At 44.2% G+C, this 19,710-nt stretch overlaps 2 protein-coding genes across 6 annotated transcripts in view; both read right to left on the minus strand.

Moving 5' to 3' along the window:
• Nucleotides 1-39: 39 nt before the first annotated feature.
• grem2a (gremlin 2, DAN family BMP antagonist a) lies at nt 40-5,455 on the minus strand. Of its 3 annotated transcripts, none has more exons than XM_049736355.2 (3): nt 5,026-5,455; nt 2,186-2,323; nt 40-1,261 (listed from the first exon to the last, which is right to left on the minus strand). In XM_049736355.2, exon 3 carries the CDS (start codon nt 1,258-1,260, stop codon nt 691-693), a length of 570 nt encoding a protein of 189 aa, XP_049592312.1. In that variant the 5' UTR covers nt 1,261; nt 2,186-2,323; nt 5,026-5,455; the 3' UTR covers nt 40-690. The 3 variants fall into 3 exon arrangements, with proteins under 3 accessions (XP_049592312.1, XP_049592313.1, XP_049592311.1); XM_049736356.2 differs by lacking the exon at nt 5,026-5,455 and adding an exon at nt 2,412-5,011; XM_049736354.2 differs by lacking the exon at nt 2,186-2,323 and having other exon boundaries at nt 5,026-5,445.
• Nucleotides 5,456-6,330: 875 nt separating this feature from the next.
• The window catches only part of rgs7a (regulator of G protein signaling 7a), a 30,268-nt gene continuing 16,888 nt past the window's right edge, over nt 6,331-19,710 (minus strand). For 2 of the 3 annotated variants that reach the window (XM_049736338.1, XM_049736341.2), the window contains 16 exons: nt 19,341-19,437; nt 17,928-17,978; nt 15,080-15,186; nt 14,786-14,837; nt 13,841-13,905; nt 13,595-13,671; nt 13,429-13,510; nt 12,643-12,717; nt 12,461-12,559; nt 12,328-12,389; nt 11,859-11,969; nt 11,226-11,351; nt 9,829-10,015; nt 9,557-9,646; nt 7,283-7,319; nt 6,331-7,174 (listed from right to left, as the gene is read on the minus strand). In XM_049736338.1, coding sequence (XP_049592295.1) covers nt 7,299-7,319; nt 9,557-9,646; nt 9,829-10,015; nt 11,226-11,351; nt 11,859-11,969; nt 12,328-12,389; nt 12,461-12,559; nt 12,643-12,717; nt 13,429-13,510; nt 13,595-13,671; nt 13,841-13,905; nt 14,786-14,837; nt 15,080-15,186; nt 17,928-17,978; nt 19,341-19,437 — 1,302 coding nt within the window. In that variant the 3' untranslated portion in view covers nt 6,331-7,174; nt 7,283-7,298. Of the gene's footprint in view, nt 7,207-7,282; nt 7,320-9,556; nt 9,647-9,828; nt 10,016-11,225; nt 11,352-11,858; nt 11,970-12,327; nt 12,390-12,460; nt 12,560-12,642; nt 12,718-13,428; nt 13,511-13,594; nt 13,672-13,840; nt 13,906-14,785; nt 14,838-15,079; nt 15,187-17,927; nt 17,979-19,340; nt 19,438-19,710 lie in introns of all 3 variants that reach the window. The other variant, XM_049736340.1, reaches the window with a different exon arrangement.

Below are 19,710 nucleotides of genomic sequence, written 5' to 3' on the forward strand. Positions count from 1 at the left end.
TGCCTGTTCGTCAGCTGCCATGCAAAAAAAACCAAACAATTTATATGAAATAGATTTAATATATACTTTTTCACAAATGCACACTTACATACATAACATGTTGATATTGTTTTATATATTGCATTGCACTTTAATTACACATGCAGCAGTACAGCCTGTTCTCACATGAATTTAGTAGGATTTTGCACAAAAACATTTTAGCTATAGAAAATATGTGTTCAGGGGTAGAGCTACGGTGTGGCCAGAAAATGTGTTTAGGAGATTTCTGGGAATGAGATTATTTTATTCATAAAATTTTGACATTGAAATATCTATTTACCATATTTGTAGTTTTTGTGTGATTTCCTACTAAATACTTGTGAGAACATGTTGAGCAGTATTTTTTTTTATCGTATACTTGTGTCTCCAAAGAGGCGGAAGTCTTTATTGGGTTGCCTCCTGTTGTGCAACACTCAATAGATTTAAGGCAAGGAGAAGGATTCAGAAAAGTAGTCCGCCTGAATGTCTTCTACAGCTTTTCACAGTGTGGGCCCAGGATATTCTTTCGATTTTTGGACTCCTTCCCTTGGCAGCAAAGGAAAATGGCAGGTCCAGACTGACATGTGCCAGACTTGTCCATCAGTGTCTTCAGTTCCAAGCAAAGAGGCGGGCTAATTTTTGGCATCATCTGTGAGTTTCCCGCCACAGTTCTCACAGCTTCCCGTGTCCGCTCACGTCCACGGACATGCAGCGACACTGTTTGACCCGCTGCACTTTGCGGTGGCGGAAAGGCGGCTGCAGATCGGGGCAATCCAGCTGCACGGTGAGCTGTGTGACGCGGTGCGGCCTGCAGAAGGAGCACGACTGAAAGGGCTCCTGGGCCTTGCTCTGGCCTTTTCTTCCCTGTCCCCGGTTCTGGCCGTGGGCTGAGCCGCTGGGTCCCATGTGCCGGGGGATGTAGAAGGAGTTGCACTGCCCGTAGCAGAAGCGGTTGACCACGGTGCGGCTCCGGCAGCCGTCCTCACTGATGGTCTGGCGCAGGGGTTGGGTCTTGCACCAGTCCCGCCGCAGGTAGCGGCGCTCGGTCACCACCAAGGCCTCGCGGCTGGAAGAGAGCACCTCGGGTTTGGGCTGCACCAGCCGCTGGTGGCGCTCGGAAGACAAGTTGCCTTTGCTCTTGTACGGCGACGGGATGTGGCCCTGCGGCCGGGTCTTTTTGCTTCCTGCCGTGCCGCACAGCACTCCGGCCAGTAAGACTGCGATGGTTATTCTCCACAGCATTCTAGATCGGGCACATAACAAATGAGCACACGTTAGCAACGAAATGCAAAACATCTGTCTTGGTTTGATCAGAGAAGATTCATACCGCACATTCATGCTAACCACCTTTATTGTCTGGCCTTGCTGAGATGAATTTGTCAGCATCGGCTTGGCATGCTTTCGACAGTGAAAGCATTTGTGGTCTGCTATTCGCAAGCTCAGCTCTTCACCTCACCAGATAAAATATCCATCAAGAAGAGCAATCCGAAATCGATGGATACGTAGTTGCACGGGGTTTGTCAGCAAAGTTAAGGACGGATGTCAAACTAAAAGTTTTCCCCTTCAATATGGGCCCTCAAAGAGAGCCTGCGGCTTTCATTTGTTCAGTGCGTGAGACGAGGCGAGTTGTCTGAATACAACTTCACCCGAGCATCTGACAGTTCCTGGCCACCGCCAAAGTGGATCAACCTCCCTCATCCAACTTGTTTTTGTGTCTCTACATGACACATCTCAATTAAGAGAGAAGCTTTGCATGTGTGGGAGGAGCTAAGTTTAGCCTGGGTTGTTATCGGAGGTAACGGCGAGTCGAAATCAAATTTGGAAGACGAGTATCGAAAAGGACTCAATCTCCCAAGAATATTTGGGATTCCCTGTCTTTGTTTTGGGTTATGCAAATCTCCCCAAGATAAACAAAGCCCTCTAATCAAATGATGCACTTTGCACGCCTAACGAGAACAGGAAGTTGATTTTATTGGTCCAGTCGTCGGGCGAAAGAACTGGTCTTTTGTTTACTTTATGCTGCAAATATGTAAACCAGCATTGGACAGGCCCATCTGCATTCCATTAGGGGAGAAGACTGGAAACCCCCCTGGTCTTGGTCTTGGTCCTGGTTTTATTCTCTTTGCTGATATGCTTTTATTTTAAGGCTGTACTGAGAATGACTTGCCGTTTCTCCGATTGTCTTCTGCATCGTCTTCACGTCATAAAGGGAGAATCGATCCCGCGTCTGCCAGCGAGCGTGCCGTCAGTGTTTAGCGCCAGCACATTTTTGACCATCACTCAAGCATCTTTTGAGCAGATGTTCCTGAAAAAGACCGAAAAAGAAGCAAAGCGCCTCAAGGCCATCGTTCGCTCGTGCTCGGCGAATGTCTCCGACCTGCGACTCAACCCACCCTGGAACAAATTACTTGACAATAATCCGCTTTGGAGTTTGGACTTCTTTTGTGACAGTCGTGCTCCTGATGTCATGGCGGCCGTTAGTGCTCCCAGCCACCCCCCCACCCAGAAGGGATGATGGGACTGTTTGTATGCGCAGGACATGACGGATGGCTCCTTGAGTCTGCAGCCGAGCTTCCTACCTACCAACCGGGCCTGCTAGCGCCGGTCCTGACAAGCTCTCCTCATCAATCCTGCGGTCGGACAATCTGAGGCTTCGGTTGAGGGATTTGAGGTTTTGCAAAGGGCGGGGTACTGCTGAGCTGGGGCGGTCCGTGGTTTGAGTCAGGAGACAGTAGGAAGAGGGACGAGAAGATGTTGAGGTTTGGGGTCTCTCCCCACAACTTTGTTTTTATACCGCCCCCCCCCAAAAAACATTCCCCACTCTGTCACTCCGTCTGACGCTTGCACTAATCATTCCAGCGTCCCGCCGACGGAAGGAGACTGCGGTGGAAAAAAACCGAGCTCTCCGTCTGCTCGAGGCTAATATCGCCCACGTAAACATCTCTGCGACTGCAGCGCGACCGCAAATTCTTTGGGGGACATGCTTCACTGAAGTGTGGCAGACCTTGGTTCCAAAATTCAAGCCTCTAATGAAATTACAAATACCAGAACCAAATACCAGAAAGAGAACAGCCATTAGGCTTTGCGGCATTTTATTTTCCACAGCGGCACTTTAATGGCTCAGCTTTCAAAAGCCCAGGCAGGATCTTTTTTAAAAGACGTCCCCGTCTGCAAAGGAAATCGAAAACAAACACGACCTGATGTCTCAATTATCGCAGCGCCTCCAACGCATGCTGCAAAGTGTGTTTAATTAGACGAGAGCGCCGTTTAAGTCACACTTCCACGCGTGACCACACACGGAACGGAGCCGATGCCCGGCAGAATAAATATTCTTATTTCATTTCAACAAAGAGGAAGTGTGTCGTTATCTGCGTTAGTTGCATTTTCCCAAACTCGGCCCGTTAACAGTTGGTCCTTTTTTTTTTTTTTTTTTTTGCTTTTTTTTTTTCCCCCGCAGAGGGAGAGAGGCGGGGTCTGCTCAGCGGCGTCAATGTGTCAAACGCTCGCATAGCCGGGAGGTTGCTGCAGGCACTTTGGGCAGCCTGTTTGTCACCACAATCCATCTTGATAATGACTCGCAGATATTGAGCTTTTCCCTGTAAAGTGCCGACTCGAGTGCAAGAGAACGCCTTCGCCTCGGCAGCCAAATGGAACGCTTTACAAGTGAATGACGGCCAATTAGAGAGACTTCTTGGTTTCTTCAGAGTTTTCAATCAAGAGCGGGCCACTCGGTGACGGCATTTAACAATGCTTTTGAAGCTGTTATATATTGGCCTTTGTCCAAAAACCACAAACCTAAATATTCCCAGATTTGATTCTATTTAATGTCCTTTTGTTGATTAAGCTAATTAATCAATCAATGTCCATTTGATTCATTTGGACAATCTGACTGGCTTTGTAGGAGCCGTTTGCAATTCTATGCATGCACGTGGAAATGGATTCCAATTTATAACTCTTTAAGGGTGAAGGTGCTTCAAATTGAATCGCAATCTGACCAATTTCTTATAAACATCTGGAAATGGCAAAAATGACCCCAAAATGTCTCATTTAAACCAAAATGGCACACTTTCTGTCTTTTCGTCCAAGGGTTCTTGGGATTTTTTTGTGGGTCTACCCATGATTGACACACCCACTAAATTTTATGTTGCTCCAGGAGCTGAATTTTCCCAAAACGACAATTTCAACAGGGTCTTTGCAGTGCAGGCTGTGAGCCCCCCCAACACCCTCACCCCTTTATTTCACGTGTCAAAGCTTCCATCAAAGTGCATTTTGAAAGTCTTTAGCCTTTAGTAAAAGGACTTGTTGTGTTTGGCTAAATCCTCTTTTAACGTCGGCGCACACTGTACAAGGTGGCGCTGTCACCGCCACGGTAAGACGGATCAGAAGGCGAAACGCTCTAAGCGCGGGTCGCACGCATTAGGGAGCAACACCTTCAGAGAAAACACTGCGTCATATGCTGGCGTGATTCGGACTTTTCTCCCTCAACCACTCTCAATCTGCACTATCATCGCAAACTCCAATTCCTAGCGATCTGCGGCTACTAATTATAGTCATTTTTGCAGCACACTTTGATCCAAAGTACCTTCAAGTTGGAGATTTGGACTCAGGGTGGGCCGGCGGTGGGAGTCGAGCAGCCCACATTGATTGAGTCAATAAGTACAGATGCTCCGATTACACGCTGCTTTGGAACGAGGAGTTGCAGGACGCTCACTGGGAGCAACCTGAACTTTGAATTTAAATGTCTTAAACTAGCTAAAGTGACTGTTTTGTAATAATTGGACTGATCCATTTCATATCGTTGAGTTGTTAGGGTCTAATTTCAGTGGCGTGTAAAGGGGGGGGGCCCAAAGGGACAGCAGTGTAGCCCAAAGGGGGCCCCTCTCGGCACCCACTCAAGGGGGGAGGCTTGCGTGTAATTTTTCAGCTCTAAATTAAAATGGAGATATTATTTGAGCTTTATGTGAGTCAAGCGTTGAAGAGCAAAACTCTGTGCAAAGTGAGTCATACCTCTCAGCGTGACAGTAACGTGTCAAGGATGCGGTCTGGGCAGGTCATTCCACCTTCGGCTGTCCTTGCGTCCGCTGCCAGACTCTGGTTTCCATGACAACAAAGTCCGTAAGTCTCCCCGAGGCTTGCCCTCCCACTTTGCTCTTCTTCCAGAGTCAAAGTCTTGAAAACAATGAGTAGTCAGTCATGTTGTTGTCATCTCTTGGCTCCTAGATGAAGGTCGGAGAGAGCGCCTGCGGGTCTTACGGCGAAAGCATCTCACGGTGCTCAGTGTGTGTGCGTCCTGTGTGTGTTTGCGTGCAGCGAGACTGTCAGAGTGATCCGCTGACTGTAAAGCCTTGTGACTTACTTTGAATCAGCAGCAGCCCCTTCCTTCCCTCCTCAAGAATGGGAGGCTTTTTTCCTATTGGCCCTCATTGTGTGATTCAAGCAACCTTCACTCCTTTTATTTATGTGCCCGATTCTTGATTCTTAATCAAGACTGACGGCTTTTCCTATCGTTCTTGAGCCACGCCATATATTTTGTTGTGTACATATAGTTGAGAAGATGCATCACATTTTGACTTTTGTTACTGGACAGAATGTTTAGAGGAGAGACAGCAGGCACAACGGGAACCATGTTAATTGGGGTGGATAGAGCAATTATTTGAAAAAAAAAACCCTGAAAATTAATCAGGAAAAAATGTGAAAACAGAGAAAACACAAACTAAATACACATTAAAGTGTATATACATATCTTTTTCTGTCTCTTTATGTTTTTTAAAGACACTAGAAAAAAGATTTGGAGGGAAAAAAGATATGAAATACAAAAACCCTTTGTATAAATTGCTCTAGGGAAAAAATAGGAAAAGGGGGAGTGGAAAAATACAATGACAAAAAAATTGTGAAAGAACAAAACAGGCTGCTCTCAAAACAAATAGTCAAAAGACAGAAACCCCCCCCAAAATGGAAAAAGGAAACGAGAAATTGCGCTGAAAAAAAAAGGGTATAAGGAACCACAAACAAATTTGGGAAAATGTGGAAAGTAGAGGGAGACAAGCCCCCCCAAAAAATAGAAATTAAATGAAGAATGGCCAGATTAAGACAAAAAAAAACCTCAAAATATGAAAAATGATATAAAAAAAACGACCCAGTGCACATATTTGCACGCCTAATCTTGATGACAGCCTGCGGTCTCTAAAGAAGCGCTCTCCTCTTCTTCCCACCATCCCGCCATTTCTTCTCCTCATTTCTTTGGCAAACAAGCTATTACCCTCTAGCGGCTGAAAGGCCACATTGCACGCTGAACGACAAACGAGCCATAAGAACAGACAGAGGGCCGACTTTAATCATACAAGTAAGTCAAAGTGTCTTTAAATATGGTATAAAAATAAATGCAGAGAGGAAAAAAAACAATTATGTTGTAATATAAGACAGCAGACAGTAAGTATCCTCTCGTTTTTTACAGGTGCGGTGGAAACCAATTATTGGAGTGCGGTAAACTAATGCAAAGCAAAAATAAATAAATGAATGCACATTAAACAATCATTGTAATATAGGTGTGTGTGTCTATATATATATATCTATATTGTATATTCATTCTCCACAACACTTTCCCATTGTGTGACAAAGTCTGTCTGACCTCATCATCATCATGTCGAACAATGACACTGGCTAAGATTGATCATTTGAAGCGTATTTGTTTTCTATGTGTGGTTTTTCTTTTCTTTTTCCTTCTCTCTCTCTGACATCATTTGTTGTTTTCGCCGGAAGTGAAAGACATCTTCCGATCCAGCAGTGACTACTGGAAAAAAAAAAAAGATTTGGCCTTTTTTCTTTTTTTTTCATCTCACCAGGTTTGTCCATCGTCTCAAGTCTCACAATGCCTCTTGTTTGTCTTTTTTCTTTACTAATGTCAAGTGACTGTAAGAGGAGGAGAGTGCGGAAGGAACATCCCGCTCTCAGTGGACGTGCAACGGCTGGTGGACGACAAACAAACAGATCGGGCCTGACTCCCTCATCAACGACGATGAGGATGATGATGATGGAGAGATGACATGGCTGCTCTCCATGTCCCAGAGAGAGAGAAAGATGGCATTGATTTTCTTTTCTTTTTTTTTAGCATGATGGCACACGACTGGTCCGTCGCTTGGATCCTGGCTGGCCTCTCCTTTGGTGGAAAGTGACACAAAAGTGTGGAAGCTGGAATAAAAACACACGTAACGAAGACAAGTGCTATTAAAAAATATACGACACGTCATCGTGTCTGCGGCCTTACCTGGAAAGAACAGTTTTCAGAAGAGGTTCTTGCTCTTCTGTAAGAAAAACAAAAGATTTACTTCTCATTTCCAAAGCAACGAATTCCAAAAGAAATAAAACAAAATAATTTTCACCCTCATTTGTCACATTTGTGAAGTGTGTCCTGATAAACAGTGCAATTCTCAGTGTCACAGTATGTTTAGTATCGAATGTAGTAGTATCGGAGTATTTTTCGAGTCTGATTATGATTAGACAGACCAATCGTATCCGCAGGCACTGGAGCAAACGTAGCCAGGTTCAACTGCACAATATCATTTTGTAGCATTTGCTACAAAATTAAAAACGGATTTAAAATCCTTATCCTCATTAGCGAGCTGACGTGATGACATGATTCCTAACCTCAATGCCAACATTCTCTTTGCCAGGATATCAGATAGAACCTTCTCACTCTAATTAGAAGCGGAGGCTGATTAATCTAATGACCGCAGCCTCCCAATCCAAAACTATTCTTCATTGCGGCCTAGATGCCAGACAGGAGCGCCTGTCATCCCCACCTGAAAATAAAGTCTATTCATAACCGGCTTTTTTTTTTTTTCCGCCTCATTGGTATGACTGGCGCGTGGGTGCCTCTTTTGTTTGCCATGTCCTTCGTTTTGACCGTTTCAGCAACTCCGAATCGTCCTCCGCGATTGTTAAATGCGGCACAGAGATAATTTGTGCGCACACAGGGATGTCTACTTCACACCGCTTACACTGAACTCCCCATGAACCTGTGTGAGATTTATTCCTGACTGGGCCTGAAAGGATTGCACGCAGAAACAACAGCCAGCTCTGCTTTTTTGTTCCAGAAACCAAACTGTGACAAAAGCAACGCAAAGTTGACTTTCTGTGGTTAAATGCATTTTCAAGCACCCCATGCTCAGGGTGGTGCAAGGACCCCAAAAGCCGGAGAAGAAAGTCACATCAGGAAGAGACCCATGTTATGTTTTTTTTTTTCTTTGCTATCTACCGAAAATATATCCATCCATTTTCTGTACCGCTTGACCCCACGGGGGTCGCCAGCGTGCTGGAGCCTATCCTAGCAGTCATCAGGCAGTAGGCAGGCACACAGAGACGAACAACCATCCGCACTCACACCTATGGGCAATTTGGAGTGTTCAATCGGCCTGTTTTTTGGGATGTGGGAGGAAACCGGAGGACCCGGAGAAAACCCACGCTGGCATGGGGAGAACATGCAAATTCCACACAGGGAGGGTCGGAGGTGGAATCGAATCAACACGAAATGTGAGACGGACGTATTAACCAGTGCCGTGTGAAAATGTAATTCCTGCTTATTTTCATAAAGTGTGTGTGTGACTGTATGTCTGCTGTACCTGATGCATGTGACACCTGCTATTTTTATTTTTTCCTCCACATGAAATAGTTTTGCAACAGGTGCAGGTAAAAGGTGACCAAATTTGCAACAGCATCAACAATAAGAGATTGATCGTAATTAGCACAAGGTACGTCATGTTTTTTCACCCACTGCCGCCAAGCAAGACGGTTAATAATTCACATTAACCCTCTAGCATTTCTAAATGTGCTCATTCCGCGACCTTGCTCTGTGAGACATTATTTTCACTAACTGAGATATAATTTGCTTGCTTAACTGTGCGCTGGTTGCTGTTTTACTAAGACTTGCTGTATGCTACTTTGACATTATTGCATGAAAATAAGTGCTGTGAGACTATTTCTAAGTTTTCTGTGATTGTGAAGCTTTGGGGCATTTTCCTTTCAAGACACCTCGGCCACTGTTTTTAATTGTTAAAGCGACAAGCTATCGAGAAAACACAGTGGACTATTCAATGGATTATTCGGAGCACATACAGTATTAATCGTTTTTATGCATACAGCTTAATCCCATAGGCACAAAAACAAATGTTGCAATCATGCAAATGCTTTTTGATTGCATTTTCATCCCTGGTTGGAATATTGCAAAAATACATCGTTTTTTGTTTTGTTTTGTGCGCTGAGCATACAGCAGCTCCACGTCTACTTTAGCTCTATGTGGAAGGGATTAGCGGAACGGGGTTTCAAGTGTGGGAGCGTGACTTTGAAAAAGCGTGACTGTGCGTGCCTGGGGTACAGCTTGCAGCATAACCTGCAATGATGAAGAATGAAAATGCAAAACAGTGCGGCATGTGCGTCTATGTGGCGACGTTTGGGTGAGGCTAAATCACGATGGTAAGAAATGAATTTCTGTTTTTATTTTTGTTCATGTGTAAATAAAAAGTCCTCAATTGAAAGATGTTACCTTCTTCTTGGCCTGCAATAACTCCTGGTAGGCACTGGAGCGAATGAAGCGGCTGTAGGAATCACTCTTCATCAACTTGTAGATGTGTTCCTGTTAGGCATGACAGTAATGCATCAAAACATCGGACGCGGCTGTCACACGCTATTTACGCCGAATAGCTTCACAGCAAAGCTGTGTCTTCATTCGAAAGCAAGAATGAAGATGCGGCAGCGACCAGTGCGCTATTAATTTGGCCATTAAGGAACCACACCGGTGCCGACGGAGTGGCATACCTGTGCATCTTCAAAGGCATAGCGTCCCGGGTCTTTGACATTCTGAGTGGTTTTGTCGTAGCTCTTTGAGTCCACGTTGATGGCGCTGGGTGCGCCCGGAGCCAGAAACTCCTGCCAGATCTCTTGAACCCGGGTCGGGACTTCTCGGATGGGGCGTTTCTTTAGTTCCTGGACCGCTAGCCAGAACCTTTCAGATGAATGACATTTGGAAATTTAGCTAATATTAGCCAATGAAATCAATTGAATAATCTGCCAGGCCTTATTCAGAACTTCTCAGTAAGATGCAGTAAAATTAGCTTTTTTTTTCTTTGCAGAAGATAAAAAATAAATGACGTGTTGTTGTTTCAATCGACGTCGCATACAGTTCTACTGCCGCAACGGTGATGCTTCATTCGTCTGTTTTGCAGTTGTTTCAAAAGTGTAATTCCCTTTTGTTTGTTTTGTTTGTTAGTCCTATTCAGCTGGGAGTAACAATGAACAGCTTGAAGCCTCATTTTTGAAGAACGCTTCATTATCTGCCGTGCGACTGCTAATTTTGAAGTCAGGTAAGTTTCAAGGTACCACTGTCATTAAAATTGACGAATGACTTATAAGCTTCTAAGCAATCTCTTGTGTTCCCCAATTAGTAAAAAAAGCATATTTTGAATTGAGGAAAATAGCGACAAATAATAGCTTTAATGGTACATTGCCACAAAGCGTTCGGTGAAAGGAGCCGCCTGCAAACGCAAAAGAGTCGGTGGCAGCGCCATGCTTTATTCATAAGTGGCTGTTTGCATGTATCTTTCAAACTTGTGCACTATTCATGGCGCCATGAATAAACCAATTAGCGGAGGATTCTCAGCCACCTGCGCTTACTCCAGCTGCCGTTGTGCCGACGAACAAAAACGCTGGCAAAGCTTCGAGCCACACTTCTACCCTCTGTAAACACGCTTCCTGCGTAGCCGTGCAGTTGTTGACATTTTCCGCAATTATGTCGCTGTTCAATAGATCTGAATGAGTTTGAAAAATAATATAATTGCACCCCAGTTCCCCAACAACCTCCCCCCACAGACTGAGGGATGCCTGTGACACCATGTGCAGGTATGGGCGGACTGCGACTGTACTTATCTGCGAATGAGACAAACGTGTGAATTAAATCCTCCACAGTCTCATCCCTGTACCGAGCATATTAATAACATTCCTCCCACTCCCACAGTGGGGAATCATGTGGGAACTGGAGGCTTGTCCCCGTGCAGGTTTAACATTTGTAGTAGGATGAGAAGCATTTAAAGCTCAGCGTGAGCGCCCGTCGCATTTAGCTGGAGATTTAAATCTAAGCGGCCGTCACAATCGTCTTGGCTCGCATAGTGTTGTTTGCTGATGATGACGTCATGACATCCACTTGGAGAATAGCCCACCTTAGATTCTCCGAGCTGAACTCAGACTCGAGGAACTTGAGGAACTGTTCCCTCCCCACGGGGTCTTTGAGAACCTCGTCGATGCCGAAAGCCCACCGCTTCACCCTCTGCTGGCCGGGCTCCTTACTGCATGGACGAAAATACATGTTTAGCAAAACAGCTAAATGCAGCGTCATCGTGTTTGCTTTGAACTCTGGGCTCCATCAATTGACCCACGTCTCAAATTGGTGCATCCCTTTTTGCTCTGGTTTCTGAATGATCCTTTTTTATCGTGGACTGTCTTCTCGCTTGTTCACAAGAGAATGCCAATCAATAAGCTCACGTAATGTGGTTATTTTCAAATCCTTTGTGCTGATGATGTGAATCCAGACAGTAAGCTGCCAATAATTGTGTTCAATGGGTGTATGTCCTCTGACATCCATTACAGGCTTTTAAATGCAATGCTGCGTGATCGATCGTAGTTGGTGCCCCAATTTCTTTAGGTGAAGTGAAATTGGTACTGGAGTGGAAATTGAGAGATTATGGTTGCAACAATGTGAATCTGACAGGCTGAAAATGACTTTTCACGTGGACGGAGAATTTGAAATTGGTTGAAGCGCTTGATGCAACGTGATCATTTAGTTGTGTGCCCACCTGGCTTCCAGCTCCCACATTGTGGTATCATCTGAGATCCAGGGGTTGGAGGTGTCCGGGGGCGTGAGGAAGGGGTCGTATTCTATGTACTGCTCCGTGTAGCCCAACAAACTAAAGGAGACACACAAGACAACAAGTGGAAGTACTGCCGTCTACTGTAGTATCTGTGATTTTGAGTCTGTATGGCTTTAAAAGGCGGGGTCTGTTTTGGTGAATGATGTGGGTGTCAGAAAATGGGGCTATAGTTGGCTAAGCTAACTCGGCAGCTTGTTTGTTTTTCCTATTCAGTAAAGAGATAATCAATCAACTTTTTACGGGCCACTATCGACGGCCGATGACGCCAACCCTGATCCTCAAGGTCGCAGCAGGTGGGATCTTCCTCCTTATTGCGCAACAAATGAAATCATTCAAAGGCGAGCTAAATGCATCGATGGACAAACTAAGTGAAATTTTAATCAGCCTCGCTCACCTCTCCGCCACTTTGGACATTTTCAGTCGATGCCGGTCTAATTGCAATTGCCAAAATGTGATCTGAAAGCAAAGCGGGCAAAAGTCAGCCGGTCTGCATGTTAAGCAGTGAGCCAAGCGTGACGTCACATCACCTGCTCCTGCAGCTCCTCTTCTGTCGGCTGCTTGGCCTCCGGCGCTGGGGTGTGGGTGGGGCTGTGTGCGCGGATGTCGTTCTGCAGGCCGTACACGGACTGGGACAAGAGAAACCGGAAATAAATCAGCTGCACAGCATTTTAGTCCAAAACTGTCTGCGCCGCCAATCAACTGCGCGTACCTTTCGGGTTTTGTGTGGATTTTTCATTCTGGAGGACTTCTTAATGTCGACCTCTGTGGTATTCACACATCCGGGCTGGGAGAAAGAATGAAGAAGAAACCGAATTCATTAAATGGTTTGGCTTTTTCAACATTTCTTGTGAATCCAGCTACAGAGCCGTAATTTGTTTCGCAAATTTCCGAACACCACCTCCCTAAAAATGGAACATGTGATGTTCTGTAAGTAAAAAAAGGTCGATCTGTTTGACAAAATGCCAGTTTCGCAGGTAATAACGGATGCTAGCCCGCAAAGATTCCGATTCAAAAGGCAATCGTCAACATTCGCTGACAAATTTCGGAGACGTCTTCAGGACGTACCCGACGTCGTGTAATTAAACATAGATAGTGGTAATTGTTGCAAAGCAAGCGAACACGGAGGGCACTTAAAGAATGCAAAGTCAGGTCGATTGACTAAATCGCTCTGATCTGTTTGAGAACAACAGCAAGGAGCCCACAACGTCGCTGTCAAATCGGAATTAATATTGATTAACTTGCCCCGAGCACGCATAAATTAAAAGTGTTATTTGGCAATTAGGCGAGAGGCCGACGCTATTTGAGGATGGCAGCGACGGAGCGTCTGTAACCTCAGGGGTGACGTTAAAGGCTAATGCTAAGCGAGCAGCAACCGCGCTGATGTGTTCTGACACTTATCGACTTGGTATTTTGCGCTGATGACAGACCCCGTCACGCCACATGGTGGCCCCCGCTCTAAATTAGGACACAGCGGAGACTAACGAAGAGCACTCACCACCGGTCTGTGCACGTCCCAGAAGGCTCTTTCCTGACTATCAAGAATTTTCCTCTCAATTTTGTCCCTTTTCTTATCCACTCTGAAGAGAAAAGAAGAAGAGACACTTGATGATTACGGCAGCGCACATTCATGCGCGACGACGTGAAAGCAGATCGAAACCTACTTTGCTTGTGCTTCTGCTTGCATAAAAATGAATTCCCATTTCCTGGCGAAAGCTCGCTGTAGCCTTGCTAAGCTCTCCTGAAAGGAAAAACAAAGAAGTTATGAGGCAATTGGACCAATTATGTTTGTTGTACAGCGCACGGCTGGATAGCGTGACTAATGACCTCTGTTCACATACATGGAACAAAAACAAACGAACTACGTGCGAGAGAAAAGCCGAAAGTGACGCAAAGGCGCTTTCACTTACCGCCTCGTAGTCTGCAAGCTCCAGACGCGCTTTGTTTTGCATTGTTCGTTTGCAGAGGTAAACAGCTGAAAGAATAAGGGGGGGGGGGGGGGGGGCACATGGAGGTGGGTTAAACCAGAACTGGATCTCGGCCTGGCTTTAAGTGGCCCTGCTTTTGACTCACTTAATCCTCTCAACTGCACATTTCAACTGGCTCGTAAATCACAAAGGTCACTGACCGTACATTGAGCCTCTCCAAGCGTGTGTGTGTGTGTGTGCGTGTGTGTGTCTGACTTTTGATGTCTCTGCCCATTATCATCCTCCCTTCATCCCATTGTAAAGTGACCATTAGGTGGTCATTAAGCCCTTGGACTGTTTTTAAATTTCAAAAGATTTAATCCATCTATCTGCCAATGAGTCTCTAACATCGCCGTGACCTACTTCCTCGACTCTAAACAAGACCGAGCCCAAAAATGAAAAAAGTTGGAATTAATACGCTGCCAAATGCTCATCGGTTGAAATGTTCCTCCTTAATGTGCTCAGCAGGTGCACGCACACACACACAAGCCGCGGCATTGCCTTCGCTTGCCGTAATCAGTCTGTCTGATGAAATTAGACGAAGGTTAAATTCCAATTTAGCTTGCGATACGCTTAAGTCACTTGTGTTTCATCTTTGCAACTCTATTACAAAGCCACCGCGGGAAGATGCTCAAACTCTCAAAGAGCAGGAAACTACAAAAATGCGACAATTTTTTTTTCATGCCATAATCTCTTCTGGATTACGGTAAAGTATTTTGGAGTCAACCAGTCATCCAACAAACATCTCCAGTTGGTCTAAATTGCTGCCGCTCGCCTCCTAATCGCATCATTGGCAAATAGACTTGAATCTTTGTGTGATTGTAATTTTAACTGAACCCAAATAAATACATTTATTTGCATCAATTTGCATTATTAGCTCGTGCTCACCGTAGTCTGTATTTTCTGGCTCCCAGCAGTTTGATGGCCAAAAGTAAGGAGTCTGCAAGCACAAATTAGAAAACCAGATGCACGTGAAAAAGAAACCACATATCTGACGGAGGAACATATGGCATGTTGTCATGTGAGGAGGAAGGGGGGTGTATCAGAGCATCATGGCATCTGTCGCAATAAAGTAGGAGAGGTCAAGGTTTTACATTGTGGTGTTGTGAACGCGATTCTACCGAAAGGTGTTCCTAATAGAATGACTTTCAGGTGTGTGAAAGAGAACTTGTATCCTGTCACCTGAAACCTGTAGAAAGTGCCGTCATCTTTGAGGGTGAGGACATGGTCTGAGATGGGAAAGAAGTAACCATGCGCCGCCATCAGCGTTCCGAGGTGAAGAGCCTCAACTGGGAAGAAGGAAACATCAGTGAAATTGCCATTTCTGAATTTAGTTAGATTTTAGATTCCACACTCACAAAGCAGTTTTTCATCCTGATTGGTTCAATTATGATAATCCCAATGATTGACGTTTGTGACGTAAATTATGTATATTGGAAGTTAAGATCTTTTTCTTGCTTTAGTAACTGCAGAGTAATATTAATTTCACAATATGTCCATTATTGTGATTATACATTTGTATTGAAACTGAACACAAGGGGGGGAGGGGAGGGGGGCAATTTGATGAGACCACTTGACTTTGAGAGGAGGAGCTCATCAGTCCAATCAGCCGTGTTGCGTCTGCTTGGCTGGCTGCGGGGAAAATCTGCTTCCCCGTGGCGCTCACTCAACTGTCGTTGATTTTTAAACCATCACGTAATGAAAAAACACGTAACCATCATCATCATCTGTGCCCTTCACCTGGCACACATCTCAAGCCGTAACCTTTTAATGATGTCAAACGCCATCAGTGCGCTTCCGCATCACACCAGTTTGTGTCACGACGCCTCGGTCCAAACAGTTTAGTATTCGCTCATCTACGGTGGACCAGACAATTGGATCTTGGCAAATTCTCTTGTTGAGGCACACACAGATGTAGCTGCAGCTGATGTGTGCATGTGCACGTACATTTGTGTGTGCAACAGGGCTCCGTTTATCAATAAGTGATGACTCATAATTTATTCAAAGCCGTTTACGTACAAACACTTCCCTTCTGTGGTGTAACCTGAAGGATTATATTATATAATCACCTCACTGGCACACACACACACATTTTAGCTCTTCAGTGTTTGCATTATTTTGCACTCTAATGCAGTGCAGTCACCCAGCAGGATTATGAATATCCATTCAAGTGTGTGGTTTGTTTTTTTTATACGACCATAAAAGACTGAACACCTTTTGACTTGTCGTTGATTAAATGTACATTGTACAACGTACATCAAGTTGCCAAGTTTTCTTTAAGGATTTCAATTTAATCTTCCCTCTTTGTTGCCAAACTACAAACTAACTGGAGCAGCCTTGCCAAATGGCAGCATTGTGACTTCATAGCAGCTTGTTGGAAACTTTTAATTTGGCTTAAAGCACAGCAGGGACGTGTGGTCAGAGGAGGCAAGGGAGGCCTTGCCTCCCCTGCCATCATGAAAAAGGGAAAAAACTAATTCAATTGTTTTTATTATAAAGTCATTTTCCTTTTATTTCAGTAGCTTTGTATCATTTTGAACCAAAATCGCTGAACCTTTATAGTTATGTTAAAACCGAAGACGAGTCGCTCGGAGGAGGCAACTTCCTGCCTTGCCTCCTCTGAGGATTCCGTTATCACACGGCTGCCTATGCTGACAGGCTATGCAGTTAGACTGAACTGCTGTCTGTCTCTATGTCGCTGCTTAAGTGTTCAAACACTGTAGCTATATCAACTAATTTCCGTAGTTGAGCTGACGTATATACTAATATAACGCGTTTTTTGTCACCTGTCTGTAACATTGTGTTTCTTTCGATGAACAAAATGGCTTTGAAAAGAGACCCAACAGAGACAACGAAAAAAAGCTCTCCAGCCTTATGGCAGGGAGCGCTAGTGATCCCGGGATGCTTCATGCGCCCACCTGTAGAATATGTGATCTTCAGTTCAAATTTAAGGAGCAGTCGTCCATTTACCGTAATTTCCGGACTATAAGCCGCACCGGACTATAAGCCGCACCAGCTAAAATTCAGGGATATTTTAGTTTTTTTCTTACATAAGCCGCACCGGACTATAAGCCGCACGTGCACATGAGTTTTTTACAAAGAAAGACAGTACACAGAAAGCCGTAAAAATCCATAAATACGCCTCGCCGCCATTTAAGGCTCAGGGTTCAAAGTAACTTTCTGAATAAAATGCATTAAAAGTTCACATTCATTACAACTTGTTTTTGGTGAGCAAAATGTCAGAAGAATTGAATTTAAATGCTGATTGATTGGGTTTTAATACAATGCAGATGGTCCACTGCTTTGTGTAATCTCTAAGAGAAAGGGTTTAGAGCCCTTTGACGCAGGTCACCTAGCGTGCATTCCTACTAAAGCTCATAATAGTCACAAGCAACACAGCCAAAATAAGCAGCAGCCATAGTAGTGTTTCAAAATAGTATTTTTGTTGTTTTTTTTCTTCAAGATACCGCACAACAGTGGTCCACAGCCTTTTTACGAGTGTATAAAAGTGATCAAGTCATCACAAAAATCACAAAAAAAATCTTATATAAGCCGCACCTGACTATAAGCCGCAGGGTTCAAAATTGTGGAAAAAAGTCGCGGCTTATAGTCCGGAAATTACGGTAGTTCGTTTTAAATTCTTTTTTTTTTTTTTTTTACATTTCGTTTTACAATGGAGGATTACATATGCAAACTCACACGATTTTCAACCATGGATTTTCGGTCAAAGCAGGAGGTCATCAGTAAAGGAAGAGCAACTCCGGAGTTAAAAGGTTTGATTAGGACAACGGGACTTCGGAGCATGTCTTTTCAAACGGAGTGGTACGCATGATCGAAAACAAGTTTTTGATTCCATGTGCTTTATTGAATGTCTTCATGTGTGAAGACTGCTGATATGGGATTTTAATTAAAATAGTAGTGAAACCGCGATAAACGAACCGCGATGTAGCGAGGGATTACTGTATTCTAATTGTATAGTGTGGTACTGCTAACTCAAGGCATGTGGCTATGTTAAATAATCTTCTCTTACCTTGGTCCTCGATGTCTAGATTCTTGATCATCCACTGAACAATATCAGAACCTGAAAAGATAAACCACAGCGCTCAGCACGCAGACATCTGTACTCTTTTTCTGGGAACGATAGCGTCGGCACTTTTAACCCGCTGTCCATCAACTTCAACATCATCATCACAGCGCATAGAAATTCCTCTCGCCTTCCACAGCGTGGGCGAATGACATCCCAGCTATTATTTTCTGACAGCCTCTTCAAAGTTACATCCCGTTAATTGCAACGAGTGCAGGTATCATGAGCCGCTTAACAAATGCAGTAACAACACGATGGTGGGTGGACTCACAGCAAAAATAAATCTTAGTTTATCTTAAAATAGGATTACCTTTTTTTACATGAATGAACTTTAAAACCAAGAGTAGAACACATAAATAATAGAACACATTTGAGTCAAATGAAACAAAATGGCGGCTAAATATGTTTGTACAATGCGATCATTACCACACAACCAAGCAGCACCTTCTGCTCTCTCGCCGCCTTCTCTCACCACAACCTGCGACTTGTGTCATTTTAGGCTAAATATAGCTCCTAATAAATAAATATATCCTCTAAGCAGTTATTGCTGTCTGCCGAACTGTCAGGTGAGAGGACGCGAGTGTGAAATGTCAGGCGGTCCCCGCGGCTGTCTGGCGGTCCGTCCGTCTTCTATTCAGTCTTTCAAGCCTTTCTTAATGTGCGTTTGGTTTGCTTTTCCTTGCATCATGACGTAACCGCATAAAACCAGATCTTACCGTCATGAGTAGAAACGGCATCTTCACACATGAGCCACTTTTTAAATGTGATGTGTGAGGTTATCTTCAAACAATGCCAAATATGACAGAGTTTTGCTTGTGCGTGCAAGGGCGCAGCTGATAATTTTAGAAGCAGGTTGATGGGAATTAACATTGCTCATTAATAAAAGTGAGGGCAAAACCTGCATAGTGGAAAAAAAGGGACTCACAACGGTTACAATGTGTAGTGTTTCATCACATCACCACAATTCCAATACTGTTGGAATACTGAGGGCAGCATCTTGCTAAAAAAGATAAAAAATAAAACCATTTAAATAGGACCTCACAGGAAAGAGAGAAGTGCGTTGTCGCTTTGGAATACAATGAAAGTGGGTCATTACTGATATCCAAAGCATTTTCATGATTGGCCTGCTATTAATCTCTGGCTACACAATGGAAAAGCATGTCAAAGAGTCTTTGCTAGCATTAGCGGTTCGCATAAAAAGGTTCCGAAGAATATGACACTACAAAGCGGATCTTTTGTCTTCTTCCTGACATTACACCACTGCTGGATTTCCCCAAAAAATTGCGTGAATAAAAGATTCGACCGCTTTGTGGGTGCCAGCTAGCTCAGGTGGTGACATGAGAACAAGGTGAGCCTCACCTGAAAAAACGCTGGGGATCTTGGTGAGGAAACTTTTGACTGTTCGGATGGGGATGCCGTTTTTCTCAGCCTGCATCCGCGCTATGACTTCCTCCATCTGGAGAGAAACAGCAAAATATGAGAAGAAAAGAAAAGAAGAAAAATCACACAAATAGGAAGAGAAGGTCAAAGGTCAAATTTTATTACGTAATACAAATCCATATATTTAAACAAAGCTAAAGCTAATATACTCAGGCTAGCACAAAGTAAACATTTTCAAAAACGATTAAAAAAACGATTCTGCCCCCCTACAAAATTAGCTAAGAAATTCAATTCAATGCAAATTTTCGATGAGAGCGATCAAGTGTAACTCCCCCCCCCCCCCCCGCTA

Source organism: Syngnathus scovelli, chromosome 12, assembly GCF_024217435.2.
Source record: "Syngnathus scovelli strain Florida chromosome 12, RoL_Ssco_1.2, whole genome shotgun sequence".
NCBI lineage: Eukaryota > Metazoa > Chordata > Actinopteri > Syngnathiformes > Syngnathidae > Syngnathus > Syngnathus scovelli.